We start from the raw sequence: 16,929 nt of genomic DNA on the forward strand, positions 1-16,929 counted from the left end.
CGTGACCTCCGGCACCTCACCTGCTTGTAGGGGACCAACTACCACTGGCCTGAGGAGAGACACATGAAACGAGGGGTTAATGCGATAGTAAGAGGGAAGTTGCAATCTATAACACACCTCGTTTATCCTCCTCAGGACTTTAAATGGCCCCACACACTGCGGCCCCAGCTTCCGGCAGGGCAGGCGGAGGGGCAGGTTTCGGGTCGGGAGCCAGACCCTGTCACCTGGTGCGAACACAGGGGCCTCACTGCGGTGGCGGTCAGCGCTCTTCTTCTGCCGTCCACCGGCCTGCTTGAGAGAGTCCTGGACTGCCCGCCAGGTCTCCCTAGAACGCTGTACCCACTCCTCCACCGAAGGAGCTTCAGTCTGACTCTGATGCCACAGAGTCAGGACCGGCTGGTAGCCCAGCATGCATTGGAATGGCGACATGTTCGTGAAGGAGTGACGGAGTGAGTTCTGGGCCAACTCCGCCCATGGGACGTACCTCGCCCATTCTCCTGGCCAGTACGACCTCAGAAACCTACCCACTTCCTGGTTCACTCTCTCCACCTGCCCATTACTCTCGGGGTGATAACCAGAGGTCAGGCTGACCAGAGACCAGGCAATGGAAGGAGACGGCAGGACTTAGAGAACTGATCCACAACTACCAGAATGGTAGTGTTCCCCTGAGATGGGGGAAGATCAGTAAGAAAGTCCACCGACAGATGAGACCAGGGCCGTTGTGGAACCGGGAGGGGCTGTAACTTCCCCCTAGAAAGGTGCCTAGGAGCCTTACTCTGGGCGCACACCGAACAGGAGGAGACATAGAGACTCACGTCCTTGGCTAAGGTGGGCCACCAGTATTTCCCCCTAAGACCCCGCACTGTCCTCGCAATCCCCGGATGACCTGAAGAAGGTAGTGTGTGAGCCCCCCGAATCAATTGATCATGGACACCAAGCGGCACGTAGCTGAGACTGGTCGGAAACTGTGAAGGCGCAGGTTCCAACCTCAACGCCCGCTCGATGTCAGCGTCTACCTCCCATACCACCGGAGCCACCAGCCTAGAGGCTGGAAGGATGGGAGTAGGATCGATGAACCGGTCCTCAGTGTCATAGAGACGGGACAGCGTGTCGGCCTTAGTGTTAAGGGAACCTGGTCTATAAGAGATCATAAATCTAAATCGTGTAAAGAACATGGCCCACCTAGCCTGACGTGAATTCAGTCTCCTCGCTGCCCGGATATACTCCAGATTGCGGTGGTCAGTCCAGATGAGGAAAGGGTGCTTAGCCCCCTCAAGCCAGTGTCTCCACACCTTCAGGGCTTTTACAGCGAGCAACTCCCGGTCCCTCACATCATAGTTCTGCTCCACCTGACTCAGCTTCTTAGAAAAGAAAGCGTTTCGGTGGCGTACCCGAGTGCTGTGACAGCACGGCTCCAACCCCAGCCTCGGACGCATCCACCTCCACTATGAATGCTAACAAAGGGTCCGGATGTGCCAACATGGGCGAGTCAGTAAACAGCGCCTTCAACTGGTTGAAAGCTCCATCTGCCTCGGCCGACCACCGTAGACGCACCGGCCCCCCCTTCAGCAGTGAGGTAATAGGCGCCGCCACTTGGCCAAAACCCCGGATAAACCTCCAGTAGTAATTGGCAAACCCTAAAAACCGCTGCACCTCCTTTAGCGTGGTCGGAGTCGGCCAATTACGCATGCCGTTAATGCGGTCACACTCCATCACCACCCCCGAGGTGGAAATGCGATAACCCAGGAAGGAAACGGCTCGTTTGGAGAACACACTTTTCTCAGCCTTGATGTATAGGTCATGCTCCAGCAGTCACCCAAGTACCTTGCGTACCAGGGAGACATGCACGGCGCGTGTGGCATAATAGATCAAGATGTCATCAATGTATACCACCACACCCTGCCCGTGCAAGTCCCTGAGAATCTCATCTACAAAGGATTGAAAGACAGCTGGAGCATTCTTTAACCCATACGGCATGACGAGGTACTCATAGTGGCCTGATGTGGTACTAAACGTTGTTTTCCACTCGTCTCCCTCCCAAAGGTCCAGTTTTGTGAAAAACCGCGCTCCGTGGGATGATTCCACCGCTGTATCGATGAAAGGTAGCGGATGACTAAATCCCACTGGGATCGAATTTAGACCTCGATAATCAATGCACGGACGCAGTCCTCCCTCCCGTTTCTTCACAAAAAAGAAACTTGAGGAGACGGGTGACATGGAGGGCCGAATGTACCCCTGTCTCAGAGATTCCGTGACATATGTCTCCATACCCAACGTCTCCTCCTGTAACAATGGGTACACGTGACTCCTGGGAAGTGCAGCGTTCTCCTGGAGGTTTATTACGCAATCCCCCCTTCGATGGGGTGGTCATTTGGTCGCCTTCTTTTTACAAAAAGCGATAGCCGAATCGGCATATTCTGGGGGAATGCGCACAGTGGAAACCTGGTCTGGACTCTCCACCGATGTGGCACCGATGGAAACTCCTATACACCTACCTGAACACTCCTCTGACCACCCCTGAAGAGCCCCCTGTCTCCAGGAAATGAGGGGATTGTAAATAGCCAGCCAGGGAATCCCCAACACCACTGGAAACGCAGGTGAATCAATAAGGTAGAAACTGATCCGCTCCCTAAGATCCCCCTGCGTTACCATGTCCAGCGGAATTGTGGCCTCCCTGACCAGCCCTGACCCTAACGGTCAGCTATCTAAGGAGTGCACGGGGAAAGGTGGGTCTATCTGCACCAACGGAATACCCAACTCACGGGCGAGTCCGCGAACCATAAAACTCTCAGCTGTTCCTGAATTGACTAGCGCTTTTTGCTGGAGAGAGGGAAAAAAACACATGGAAAAAATAAAATAAAACATGTGACCAACAGGGAGCTCTGGGTGAGTTTGCCTACTCACCTGGGGTGGCCGAGAAGTGTTCCGCCTGCCATCTCTACTCCCAGACGGACTCCTCCAGCACCGGTCCGAAGTGTGTCTTCTCCGGCCGCAGTAGGTGCAGGAGGAGCCTCCTCTTCCGGTCCCCCCTAGATGCAGCTCTTCCCAACTCCATCCAGCAGGTATATCTCACTGGTCATCCCCAAAGCCAACACCTACTTTGGCCGCCTTTCCTTCCAGTTCTCTGCTGCCAATGACTGGAACAAAAGGCAAAAATCACTGTTGGATACTTATATCTCCCTCACTAACTTTAAGCATCAGCTATCTGAGCAGTTTACCGATCACTGCAGCTGTACACAGTCTATCTGTAAATAGCCTATCCAACTACCTACCTCATCCCCATATTGTTTTTTTTCTCTTTTGCACACTAGTATCTCTACTTGCACATCATCATCTGCACATCTATCACTCCAGTGTTAATTTGCTAAATTGTAATTCCTTGGCCTATTTATTGCCTTACCTCCTTACACCATTTGCACACACTGTATATATACCTTTTCTATTGTGTTATTGACTGTGTTTGTTAATTCCATGTGTAACGCTGTGTTGTTGTTTGTGTCACACTGCTTTGCTTTATCTTGGCCAGGTCGCAGTTGTAAATGAGAACTTGTTCTCAACTGGCCTACCTGGTTAAATAAAGGCGAAATAAAAAAATAAAATAAAAACACTTTGACTAACACCACTGATTTCTCTATGCTAGCTACCACAATTAATAGCCCAGAGTTTATTTGCTTAAATCACTGAACACAACAGGCATCTACTTGAGACAGGCTTCAATGTGAGCCAGGCATCTATTTTCCTTCATCCACACAGCTTTTGCTCATTTGCATATTTAATTGTTTAATTCCAGCATTCACTTCCAGCATTTTAATACATTTCTTCATTTCCTACACTTTGTTATCATGTACACATTGTGTCAAGTTTCTTTTCTCTTAGTATGCCTCTGTTAAAAAAAATATTTAAAAAACGTTTTGACAGAGTCATTATTCTCATTGACTGTGCATTTTCGTCAGTCCTTAATTTCGCCAAAAGAAGGCGATCGGGCGATTTTTGGGGGTCTGTACTCCGGAAGTTGTTGGCTGTTTTTGGTCATTGATGTAACCTCTGTAAACAATTCATTTAGACCCTACGTTTCTTTGAAAGGGGCGTTTAGTTGCTGAAATGTGTGCCATTGCTTGGCTAATAAAAGGGACAGGCGGATATTTGAGACGTCGTTTAATTCAAGTTTTATTGTATGCTACCAGCTATACCAACAGGAGTTAGCATTTAGCAGTCACTTCTAAACTGAAATGGGACTACTTCTAAATGTTATGCAGCCAAATAAATCCAAATCAGACTTTAGTAACCAGTGGGCCTGTTACAATACATCAATCATGACGGATTTGACGAATATGCACTTTGTTAGATCAGATTTGTTGACTGTGCACCAATCTGGCAACCTTCTTCTATCCCCCAAAGTCTGCTTTCCAGTGACCTCTTTACGGCATCTATTGAAGTCTTGTGGTGGCATGAGGGGCGTTGTACAAAACAAAGTCTTCATCGATTGGATCATCTCTAACCAATCAAGAGTATCAAAGTCAATTACACATTTTCTAACTGGACGCTTTATCCACGTGTGTTCTGACTCTGGCCCAAACCATCGGTTTCTGGACCAATCAGACGGTACTCAGATCCAGACTAATAGTAGAGAAGAAATAACGTCCGTGGCCTTAGCGTTTGGCCAGACCAAGTCTGGGTAGCCAGGCAACAAGAAAACATGCAAAAAGGAAAAGTGAGCGCTACAGTTTGTTCTCTTTACATGCCAAAAATCAAGCAGCACCATTCGAGGAACACTGCACTTTCATTTTACATCCCTGTAATCTAGTGAACAGTCTTAAAGGTAGACTCAGAAAAATGACATTGCCACCAGCAGCACAACAGATACTGAGATGAGCGGATGCAAGACTTCGCTCTCACACAGTATCTGCTCATGTACACAGTTCACTTCACGGTAGCCAGGGCATCAAAACAGCGGAGAAGTTGAGCCCCACGCTCTTAGTTGTCGCTGAAATTGACCCACTATGCTGTTTGCCTTTTGCATCTGTTATATCGCTGAGTCCACCTTTCAGAATACCTCCTTAACAATGTTCTGTACAAGAGTAGCCTGGAATTGAACTAAATTATAACACAACTATACATAAAAGTTTAAATGATTGACCTTTATCAAAAACTTTGAGTTAAGACGTGATGTAGGGCTATGGTTTTCATGGAGTTCTGTCTTTGCAGTTATTTTTCTTTAGAGTTGGATAAATAATATCACGTACATTATTTTAAATAGACAGTATTATATGGCATTCGTCTTTACAAAAGCCAACATGGAAAATTGCAGACAACTTATCGATAATAATGGACATTATTTGTGTTATGATTGTTATTGTAGAAAGTTCATCAGTTACAGCATGATTGTAACTTCTCAATCCCAGCAGACAGAACAGTCTGTGCATTATCAGTTCATACATGTAGCTACATTGCTTTGTAACAAGACAAACATTTGTGCATTCATTGTCCATCTCTGTACCCTGTTAAACGTCCCAGGTTTCTCGGTTTCTTTCTTTATTATTGAAAATCATATCAAAAAGTGTATGACGCAGCAAAGAGGTCACCCTGTATTTTCAGACAACAGAACCAATAGATAATTCTAAAAGCTTTATTGTCCGGCCAATTTACAGTGGAAGAACAAGAATCATTCCTCTTCTGCTTCGTCTCGCACTTCTTCAGTCGTCCCCTCATTTTCAATGGCTAAGCCTGCAGCAGGGCTGGTGTCCTGGGAGTCAGCAGGGCTGGTGTCAGGAGGGTTGTCTGGGGTATCTGAGAGGAGTTGGGGGGCCTCCTCGCAGGGAGGGTTGTCTTGGGTTGAGGAGAGGGGTTGAGGAGCATCCTTGCTGGGAAGGTTGGGTGATGATGCACCCCTTGTTGATGGATCTACTGGTTCTGTAGCATCAGAAGGTGGTGAGTTTCCTTTCACTGGAGAAGTCTCTTCCCCTTCCTCTTCCATGCTCTCTTCTATAGGGGGTATCCCTTCTTCCTCCATCCCTCCTTCCACAGGAGCCTCTTCCGTTCCTTCTTTCTCCATAGAATGCATCCCTTCTTCAACAGGTGTTAGATCGTCCTCGACCGGGGGCATATCCCCTTCGTTAGGAGCCATCCCGTCATCTTCCATCCCATCTTCCATCTCATCCTCCACAGGGGGTATCATTCCCTCCTCTCTGCCCCCAGAGAAGCTCCTGTCTTGGTAGAGGAGCTTGAGCTGCTCTTCAAAGTACTCCTCCAGGCTCAGTCCTGCACCTCCCACCTCAGTGTCTGCCTGTCAATCAAAAAATTTATTTTATAAAGCCTCTTTTACATCAGTTGTCGTAAACAAAGGACTAGCCGAGCTCAAAGAGAAAGCAAAGCAGAAGCGAAAGCACAGACAGCACTGTCATAGGGAATAAAACAGGAAAACAAGCACATCAATGTATGCTACTTATATCTCTAATTAAACAAGTGGTTTGTCTCTCAATTTTGTTAACACATTTTAGGGCTGGTTTCTGAAATAAGCCTTCTACTGGACTTTGAACATACTTTTAGTCCATTCTAAATAGGCTTAACCTGGGTCTGGGAAACCAGGGCATTTTCAGTTTTGTGGTCCAATACAAAAACTAAATGTGAATGCTAGCGTTGTAAGCAAGCACCATAATCGAACCCAAGTGCATCATATTGTGTGTTGTGTAGTCTTGCCGTACCTGGTAATACTTTGCACAGTTCCTGAATATGAGCCTGACATCCTTGACAAACTCCTCAGCACTGCAGTAACGTGGGCTCTCCTTAGACTCCAGCCTGCTCTTCACGATAGACAGGTCCATTGGAGTCTCAATCAGCTCCTTATACTCTGGGATTGACTGGACATAGATGGGGGAAGCATCATTCTTAACTGTTATAAATTATCCAAAATGAATGGTGTGGTGTCTGGGGATTGGGAGTTAAGACAATTTTCTGACTCGATAGACAAAGTCGTATCGTATTGATTGAATTAAAATCATAGAGCAAAAATGTTCTATAGGGTAGTTGCAGTCTTACCAAAGGTGAGGCAGGCTCCTGGAAATCTGTACTGAACTCGTTGCAGTAGATGCAGAGCAACAGTCTCTCACATTTCCTCTTATCAACTGGAGGGAATTTCTCTGATCCTGGCTCTTCCTTCATGGCTGGTGATTCTCCCTGGCTATCTGGGTTATACTCCATCTCAGGACTGGCCAGGTCACGACAGAACGAACAGAACCACTCACCACTGGAAACAGACACACACAGGGGGGTTAGTGAATTCACAATATTGCAGCCTCTTGTCTCACTTTGGGGGTAAACAATTCCCAGTTTATATTACAATGTACTGCACACTTATCACCCTTCAGAGACAGCTGTATTACATTTAACAGGCAGAGCAGGCAGGACTGTGCAGCTGTGAGTGGTGCATAGAAATGTAGTTGTTAATTACCTGGGAGACTCTCTAAGTGAAGGTATATGACAGTTCAGATGGAAGACTTTGGGACATCTGTCACAGCAGAGCAGTTCTCCCCCATTTTGACACACGGCGCACCAGTCTTCATTCGGGTCGTCTTCAGGGACACCTGGGGCCTTTTCTCGGTCTGGTTGGGGGTCAGCCTCTAGCTCTACCTGGGTCTCTGGCTGGGCCTCTGCCTCTAGCTGGGGCTGAGGTTGGGCCTCTGCCTCGAGCTGGGGCTCTGGCCGGGCCTCTGCCTCGAGCTGGGGCTCTGGCCGGGCCTCTGCCTCGAGCTGGGGCTCTGGCTGGGCCTCTGCCTCGAGCTGGGGCTCTGGCCGGGCCTCTGCCTCGACCCGGGGCTCTGGCTCTAGCCGGGGCTCAGGCTCTAGCTGGGGCTCAGGCTCTAGCTGGGGCTCTGGCTCTGGCCAGGGCTCTGGCTCTAGCTGGGGCCCTGGCCAGGCCTCTGGCTCTAGCTGGGGCTCTGGCTCTAGCTGGGGCTCCAACATGGGTGCTGGGAGAGACTGCTGCTGGGGCTTGGGCTGGATGCCTGTACTACTGTCTGGCAGGCTGGCTGAGGCTCCAACACTAGACTGCACCTGGAAGATAGAAGAGACACGAGGGAGATTATATCATTCACATATGATTGTATAGAATAGAATATACATATACATATTTCAAAAGCACACATGCAGTCATACTTACAAAGCTGACTTCGTCATCGTCCTCCGGTTCGTCCTTGATGACGATGATTGGTCCGGGGGACGACCTTCGCCTCCGCTTAGCTGAGGGGGGAGCCGCAGCATGAGGCTCTGTACGCTTCCAGGAAGCAGACCTTCAACACAGAACCACAGATATTACAACCAGGAACACATCAACCACACGGTACATACAGGGGTTCACCTACCCTATGTTGGCTTCAGAGGAGGAAGATTTGGACATGGGGGAATTCTGTCTTCCTTGTGCTGAGGGGAGAAAGAGAAATGGGTTAAATTGAGAAATGTATGATTGGGCATGAATAGCTGATTTAATTATATTTAAAGTTTGTTTTAACAAATGAGGGAAGTGTGAGGGTGAGATGCCTACCATGTCTGTCTGGGAAGGCAGTGGCTAGGCTCGGAGCATAACTAGCTCTGGGGTTGGGCATGGATAATGATGAAGATCCACTGGGGTCACTCCTCCTCAGTTGTGCGGCTTCCATCATGTTACGCTGAGAACAACAACCAAAGAGTTACACTATTTCTTGTTTGTTTGTTTGTTTGTTTGTGTGTGGTAAATACACAACCAGAGACGTAAAATACATGTAAATACATTAAATAATGAGGTTCAGCTTCAGTTTATAGGAAACCGCATATACCTGGTGTATAGAGGCTTGAGTGCTGATGGGTCCTGTGTTAGGAGGTGCATGAGAGTAGCGGGAGGTACCCTGTAGCACATCCATTGGTTTGGGAGGGAAGCTGGAGTTGTGGATGAGATCCCTTAGAGACTAGAATGAGATATGGCACAAACAACAGAGGCAAGCATTTTTCACAAGTTTTGCAATTACAATTTTTATTTATTTTAAAGACAATAACACAACTCAGTAAACAGAAATCATAATCGTTTCCTTTGCATCAGCTTGTCTCCATTTTATCATAACTGAAATAGCATGTTCTCAGTGACTCCGTATCGGATAACAGCAAAGAGCAAATCTACAACTTCAAAAAGGGATTAGAAAAAAAAAAATAGAATCACACATACCTGAGGAGGGAAGCCTGCGTTTTGTAGCATAGAGGTGGGGCTCCTGGGGTTGGGATGGGTTTGGGGGCCGGGGGGTCCGTAACTACGTCCTGGCTGCTGGATCTGGACCATGTTGGGGGGACCCTGTGATGGAGAACCCCCCTGGTGGGGCCTCTGTGGAGGTGGGCCCCCTGGACCTGGCCCCGGGAGCTTCAGACCCTGCTGGTACCAGGACCAATGATTGGGAGGGGGCTGTCCAGCCCTGTTGGGGTGCTGAGCAAGCTTCTCTACCTGCAGCTGGAGCTGGGCCAGGGTGCTCCCACGCTGGTGGGCGGTGGAGCCTGGAGGGAAGGCCCCGGGAGGGCCCTCTCCTCTAGGGCCGGGGCCAGGCTGGCTGGGATGGCCAGGAGGGAAGCCCTGCTGCATGGAACTGGGCTGACGACCAGGAATTCTCTCTACTGCCAAAGACCCTTAGGAAATGCACAGAAACATGAACAAACATTAGTTCAACAAGGTCTGCATTTAACATCATGGGGATTATTTTGGATTCGGCCTACAGTATCCGTCAGAACTGCAGTTTTAGCGTTCTTACCAAGGTCGACATTTGAGGCCCAGAAACCGGAGCGACACTGAAAGCGGACTGAGCTCTGAGGGACAATGGATGCGTTACAGTTGGCCCTCATTAGGTAATGGATTTGGCAAAGAATCTGAAATAAAAGGTTTCTGAATCACTCAAATGCTTTTGAACATCACAAATTCAGTTTAAAATGTCTATTTCCACACAGAGCTGTCTGAACAATTTAGGTCAACATTTTCCCTCGTGGGTTTAAAAGGTAGGCCAAAACTCCACAGTTAAAGTTATGGTTCCTACCAGTCTTTTGCAGTACAGCAGAGCTGTGCCACTGTGACTGGCTGTGGCCCACTTGGTGAAGTTGATGACGTGATCTAGATGTCTGGTCAGGTGGCTGACATCTTCTTGTTGTTTCTTCAGTCCGACCTCATGGTCCTTAGTCAGTGTCTGAAACAACCACCATGATTAGCACAAAGCTACTTACAAATATGCTCACATAGGTAACTAGAGCCATGTTAGCAGAAGTGTACATTATTTAATGTGGTGGTGAAATGACAACATGATTGCTCATGTCCTATTTAACAAGCATACCTCAAGTTGATTGACCAAGATTTTTCCCTTTCTGTTGATCTCCATGATCAAGTTGCAAATTGATTTCTTTATCTCATTGGTGACAGATTTGCGGTTTTCATCGACTTGCTGGAGTCTGAAAGAATAAAGATAGAAGTAGAAAAGGAAATGATGAGTTTGCCTGTAGTCAATCATGCTATTGAACTTGTCTATGTACATAACATAAAATGTTATGTACATGTTTGCACGTTTAGTGTATGTAATAAGTAAGTTACCCATTGTTGATGCAATTGGACACTTCTTCTATGGCTTTCCTCTTCTCCTGTAGCTGATGTGTCATGTTTTCCAGGTGTTGCCTGTGGTTTCTGTAGGCATCATCAAGGAACTGGTAACTGGAGAGACAAGGTATGCAGAGTAATGGGAAATTGAGTAATTATTTTCCTGTATTTGGTTTACTGGTGATATGGATTGATATGTAAAAAACATGACTATGTGCAGGGAGATGCGTTCCCTTGGGGAAGGGACACAGGAGGTAATCACGTATGTTTAAGTACCATATTTAAGTCATTTTGCGCCTGTTAATTATAGACTATCTGCTATAACAATTTTACTGTGTTACAGCTCATAAGGAAATCGGTCAATTAAAATAAATGATTAGGCCCTAATCTATGGATTTCACATTACTGAGCAGGGGGTTCAGCCATGGGTGGGCACTTGGGAGCCAGGCCCACCCACTGGGGAGCCAGGCACAACCCCCCACAAGAGATTTATTACAGACAGAAATACTACTCCGTTTTAGGAAGCCGAATATGGAGGTCCTGGTGGTTACACATGGTCTGCAATTGAGGCAGTTTTGTCATACTTCCAAATTCTCTAAATGACGTTGGCGGTGGCTTATGGTAGAAAAATTAACATTCAATTCTCTGGCAACAACTCTGGTAGACATTCCTGCAGTCAGCACGCTAATTGCATGCTCCCTCAAAACTTGAGACATCTGTAACATTGTGTTGTGAGACAAAACTGCACATTTTAGAGTGGCCTTTTATTGTCTCCTGCACAAGGTGCACCTGTGTAATGATCATGCTTTATAATCAACATCTTGATACACCACACTTGTCAGGTGGATGGATTATCTTCGCAAAGAAGAAATGCTCACTAACAGGGATGTAAACAAATGTGCACAAAATTTGAGAGAAATAAACTTTTTGTGGATATGGAAAATTCATGGTATCTTTTATTTCAGCTCATGAAATATGGGACCAACACCCAACACTTTACATGTTACACTTATATTTTTGATGAGTATAAGTTTATGTTCCAACCTATGACCTGTTTATCTGTCAGTATCAAATGTCTGCCAGTGCTGACTGTTATGGTTCAAGTTTGACTGAGTCTAGGGCACACTGATAATGTAATTTTTCTGTGACACAGATTCTGTAGCAGCTGATGTGACTTCCTACAAGCCTCTTGGGCTGTGTTTACAGAACCTTTGGTGCTGTGTGATTAATATATAATTAGAGGTCCTCCCTGAAGGTGATCTCTCTGAATTCCTGTAATAAACCAGATTTTTTAAAATTGATATTATCAACAACTGCTCTCCTTTTTGTTCACCTGAAAATCACCTTTACACAGAGGATTAATACCAACACATGAAGCACAGGTACAAAAATACTTATAAAATATACAACCAGTTTGAGCATAATATTGACTATTGACTGTTGTAGATTTCAACTCAGGCCTCTGATAGGTAGGTCTCTTGTTACATTTAAGTAATTTAGCAGATTTGCTTATCCAGAGTGACTTAGTTAGTGCTAGCAGATACAGCATGCTAGCAAATGCCCATAGACTTCGTCATTGAGCTAACACTAGTTAGCATTGGCTTGCGAAACAAACTTCCTTCATACTGGACACAGAGACATAAGAATGGTATCCACTAGTTCATCTGATTCTGGGGAAGCCTCACTATCAAAATTCCAAAGTATCCCTTTATGGTAGCTAAGCACGACAACTCGCCTCTAGCACTGTGATGCAGTGCCTTAGACCGCTGCGCCACTCCAAAATAAATAAAAGGTGAGTAAAAAGGTGGTCATACTTGTGGTCTTTGTGCTTGAGCAGCTGACAGTCTCTGCATGTGAGACGGTCGCAGGTCTCACAGAACAGCTTGAGGGGCTCCTGCTTGTGGATGTCACAAAACACTGGCTTCTGTGTGGATGCACCAACAGCCTCTGGAATAAGACAAGAATTTAGCCTAGAAGAAAATAAATCACTACGCATTTACCCATCTACATATTTGTGATTCGTTTTCATAGGATTTAGTTGTGCAGCTCCTACCTACCACCTTCCTTGGCATTCCATTTTCTTACAGTATACAATTCAGAAAGCCACATTTTCATAGAGTAGGCTACCTGGGGACATCTCTTCCTTCTGCCGTATGGTATGATCCCTGGTGAACTTGACTCGCTGATGGGCCTCAATACATGTCACACACAGGAACTCCACACACTCCACACAGAACCCTGTGGCCTCTGTGTTGTCATCACAACTCATACACACCTGGAAATAGGGAAGGTAGAACATATGAGAAAGAACTTGCCTTTACGTGAATCCATGATTTTAGTCCCATGCAAGGCAATGCTTCAGTGGTGATACATGGTATACAGTGCCTTCAGAAAGTATTCACACTCCTTGACTTATTCCACATGTTGTTGTGTTACAGCCTGAATTTAATTAAATAGAGATTTGTTGTCACTCGCCTAAATAAGTTCAGGAGTAAAAATTTGATTAACAAGTAACATAAGTTGTATGGACTCACCGTTTAACATGATTTTTTAATGAATTCCTCATCTCTGTACCCCACAATTATCTGTAAGATCCGTCAGTTTTTTTATTTTATTTTTTATTTATCCGTTATTTTACCAGGTAAGTTGACTGAGAACATGTTCTCATTTACAGCAACGACCTGGGGAATAGTTACAGGGGAGAGGGGAGGGGGGTGAATGAGCCAATCGTAAACTGGGGATTTATTAGCTGACTGTGATGGTTTGAGGGCCAGATTGGGAATTTAGCCAGGACACCGGGGTTAACCCCCCTACTCTTACGATAAGTGCCATGGGATCTTTAATGACCTCAGAGAGTCAGGACACCCATTTAACATCCCATCCGAAAGACAGCACTCTACACAGGGCAGTGTATCCAATCACTGCCCTGGGGCATTAGGATTTTTTTTAGACCAGCGGAAAGAGTGCCTCCTACTGGCCCTCCAACACCATTTTCAGCAGCATCTGGCCTCCTATCCAGGGACACCCTGCTTAGCTTCAGAAGCAAGCCAGCAGTGGTATGCAGGGTGGTATGCTGCTGGCAGTTGGGCAGTGAATTTCAAACACAGATAAAATCACAAAAGACCAGGGAGGTTTTCCAATGCCTCGCAGAGTAGGACACCTCTATTAGTAGATGGATCAAAATAAAAAAGCAGACATTGAATATCCCTTTAATCACGGTGAGGTTAATATTTACACTTTTGATCGTCTATCAATACACACCATCACTACAAAGATACAGGCATCTTTCCTAACTCAGTTGCTGGAGAGGAAAGAAACCTCTCAGGGATTTCACCATGAGGCCGAAAGTGACAGTTAAATGGCTGTGAAAGGGGTAAACTGAGGATGGAACAACATCGTAGTTACTCCACAAAACTAACCTAATTGACAGAGTGAAAAGGAAACCTGTAGAGAACAAAAATATTCCAAAATATGCATCCTGTTTGCAAGAAGGCACTAAAGTAATACTGCAAAAAATGTGGCAAAGCAATTAACATTTTGCCCTGAATTCAAAGTTTTATATTTGACGCAAATTCAAAACAACACGTTACAAGTACCATTCTCCATATTTTCAAGCATAGTGGTGGCTTCACCATGATATGGGTATGATTGTTATTGTTAAGGACTAGGAAGTTTTTCCAGGACAAAATAAACTGAGCTAAGTACAGGCAAAATCTTACAAGGAAAACCTGCTTTCGTCTGCTTTCCAACACACACTGGGAGATTAATTCACATTTCAGCAGGACAACCTCAAACACAAGGCCAAATCTACACAGGAGTTTCATACCAATAAGACAGTGAATGTTCTTGAGTGCAAGTTCAAGTTTTGACTTAAATCCGCTTGAAAATCTATGGCAAGACCTGAAAATGGTTGTCTTGCAATGATCAACAACCAATTTGACAGAGCTTTAAGAATTTTGAAAGGGATAATGGGCGAATGTTGCACAATCCAGGTGTGGAAAGCTCTTCAAGTCATACTCAGAAAGACTCACAACTGTAATCCCTCACGACGCCAGGACAGCGGAGTCAATCACCACCTTCCGGAGACACCTGAAACCCCACCTCTTCAAGGAATACCTAGGATAGGATAAGTAATCCTTCTCACCCCCCCTTAATGATTTAGATGCACTATTGTAAAGTGGCTGTTCCACTGGATGTCAGAAGGTGAATTCACCAATTTGTAAGTCGCTCTGGATAAGAGCGTCTGCTAAATGACTTAAATGTAAATGTAATCACTGTTTCTACAAAGTATTGACTCAAGGGTGTGAATACTTATGTAAATGAGATAGTTCTGTATTTAATTTAAATGTTTTTACTTTGTCATTATGGGGTAATGTGGAAGATGGGTGAGAAAAAATATATTAAATCCATTTTGAATTAAAGCTTTAACACGACAAAATGTGGAATAAGTCAAGGGGTATCAATACTTTCTAAAGGCACTGTAAGTGTCCTGGGTCTTGGTCAGTAAGCACTTACTACCTGACCTTACCAGACAAGGATTCACCATCTGAAAAATGCTTTCCCCATTTGAGCGTACCATTTGTGACCCTTCCTGGTAACCATTATTAACGCACCTGACTGGTCTTCTCCACTGTGCTGCTGGGAACCTCCACAGAGTCCTTCACAAAGAAGTTATCGAGCACCTCCACCTCCCAGCACTCTTGTCGACACACTGGGCAGCGGATCACATTGACTGGAACCAGTGGAATAACATACAAAGAAATTAGTAAGGCATCTATTAATATTACAACCAATCTGACAGATGATTTTGAAAATCCAGTAAGGCCAAGTTACAAAAGAAATCTGCGTTTTAATGAAAAGTTGCAATGATTATCTTGCACTTCAGTGACTAGTAGTCGGACTACAGTAATCAACTTTCCGATAAACAAACTGACGGATCTCACGTGGTTTCGAGCTGTCCGCTTGAAGTTGCGGGTCGCGCCGTTGTTCAGTGTTGACTAAGTTCCTTGAAGGAGGTGGAAGACACTTATTGCAGAAAGAGTGGAGGCATGGCAGAAGTTTCGGCTCTCTGTTATGGAAATTCAACTTGCAGACAGGGCAAGTGTCCATGAGACCGAGGCTACCCCCTAGCTGTTTCGCCCGCTCCTCTTCAGCTGGCAAGCTCTCTGCCTCGTTTTCCACAATAATAACAAGGTCATCGTTGTCCACAGCAGCTTCTGGGCTCTCATCCATTGTCTCTGTTATAGCTGTGTGCCTATTCAAGATGGACTTGGGTGCTTGGAAACCAATCACTGTTAGCTAGCTAGCGGATACTAGCTAATGTTAGCTAGTCTCTCTACAGTCTGTTAACGTCGAAATCAGTTGGGCATATGTCTTATACGAGCAAAGTTCATGGTTCATACATAATACTACCTTCCGAAATGACCCCCAGTAATGGAAGGTTTAGCCAACGTTAGTATAAAAACATTAATTTCAAAGGTTTAACTCTGCGGTTGGGAAGCTAGCTGGCTAACGTTAGCTAGATGACACATTTGGTACTACGAAGGATGACGCAACTTAATTATTAAATAGCTGCCTAGTGTAAATGAAACTGAACAATAGTAGAGGACACATAATAGTAATTTTTTACAATAAACGTGCAATACAAACTTCTATCAATGGAAATTGCTTGCTACCATTTGTGCAAACAACATTATCTCCGCCCGAAAAAAAAAAAACTCACGCAGTCCCCAGCGTGCACTTCGACTTTCTATGGTACAGCGACCAGTGCAGGACAAAATAGCTTGTTAAATTCGAAAGGCGTTTTTTAATTGTTCATGAAAATCAACATAAGCATAGAACAATATACAAAGTAAAAAAAACATGCATTTCTTTTCTCACAGTCATATTTACTTAGATGATTCCTCATTCATTGTCAATTTATTAATCCCTCCCTGAGTCCCTGCCAGCAAAGCCCAGTAGCCTGGAGAGGAGTTGATGGGCAGGGACCAAAGGGTAACACAAGGATAGCCTATCCATTATCTTCGGAAGTCTAGAGAGGACATATGAATACAAAATCAATTCCCTCGTCATGTCGAGATCACAACTTATTTTTCTCATGGTCACAACATAACAAGTGTTGTTTTGTCGAGATCACAAAATAAACTCTATAAATAGGAGTGGACGAATTGATGATAGATTGACAGTATGGTTGAGGTGGCAGAGCCCACGGTGGATCCGCACATATATTTTTGTTGATTGCTAGTAGATTTCATGCTAACATGATGCATAACTAATATGTATATAATTCTAAGGGACACTTTTTGTTTTATGGATAATATTTAAATATACAGGGTGGTTGA

At 45.2% G+C, this 16,929-nt stretch overlaps 1 protein-coding gene across 2 annotated transcripts; it reads right to left on the bottom strand.

The window, feature by feature from the left end:
* Positions 1-4,712: 4,712 nt before the first annotated feature.
* On the bottom strand, positions 4,713-16,335 carry LOC135514689 (transcription intermediary factor 1-alpha-like). 2 transcript variants are annotated; one of them, XM_064938205.1, is made up of 17 exons: positions 15,532-16,335; positions 15,202-15,320; positions 12,716-12,863; positions 12,403-12,535; positions 10,586-10,702; positions 10,332-10,446; positions 10,041-10,187; positions 9,762-9,876; positions 9,191-9,639; positions 8,808-8,936; positions 8,537-8,660; positions 8,358-8,415; positions 8,156-8,285; positions 7,448-8,049; positions 7,036-7,243; positions 6,702-6,857; positions 4,713-6,283 (listed from the first exon to the last, which is right to left on the bottom strand). In XM_064938205.1, the coding sequence occupies exons 1-17, from the start codon at positions 15,818-15,820 to the stop codon at positions 5,663-5,665; spliced, it is 3,660 nt and encodes a 1,219-aa protein (XP_064794277.1). In that variant the 5' UTR covers positions 15,821-16,335; the 3' UTR covers positions 4,713-5,662. The 2 variants fall into 2 exon arrangements, with proteins under 2 accessions (XP_064794277.1, XP_064794276.1); XM_064938204.1 differs by having other exon boundaries at positions 15,523-16,335.
* Positions 16,336-16,929: the final 594 nt, after the last annotated feature.

The sequence above is a fragment of the Oncorhynchus masou genome, chromosome 26, assembly GCF_036934945.1.
Source record: "Oncorhynchus masou masou isolate Uvic2021 chromosome 26, UVic_Omas_1.1, whole genome shotgun sequence".
NCBI lineage: Eukaryota > Metazoa > Chordata > Actinopteri > Salmoniformes > Salmonidae > Oncorhynchus > Oncorhynchus masou.

Excerpts from the sequence above, each read along its gene's own strand:
- LOC135514689 (XM_064938204.1), bottom strand. The coding sequence starts at position 15,820 with ATGGATGAGAGCCCAGAAGCTGCTGTGGACAACGATGACCTTGTTATT. Across the intron at positions 8,937-9,190 it reads ACGCAGGCTTCCCTCCTCAG|TCTCTAAGGGATCTCATCCA; the intron begins GTATGTGTGATT and ends ATCTCATTCTAG. Across the intron at positions 8,416-8,536 it reads TGCCTTCCCAGACAGACATG|CACAAGGAAGACAGAATTCC; the intron begins GTAGGCATCTCA and ends TTCTCCCCTCAG.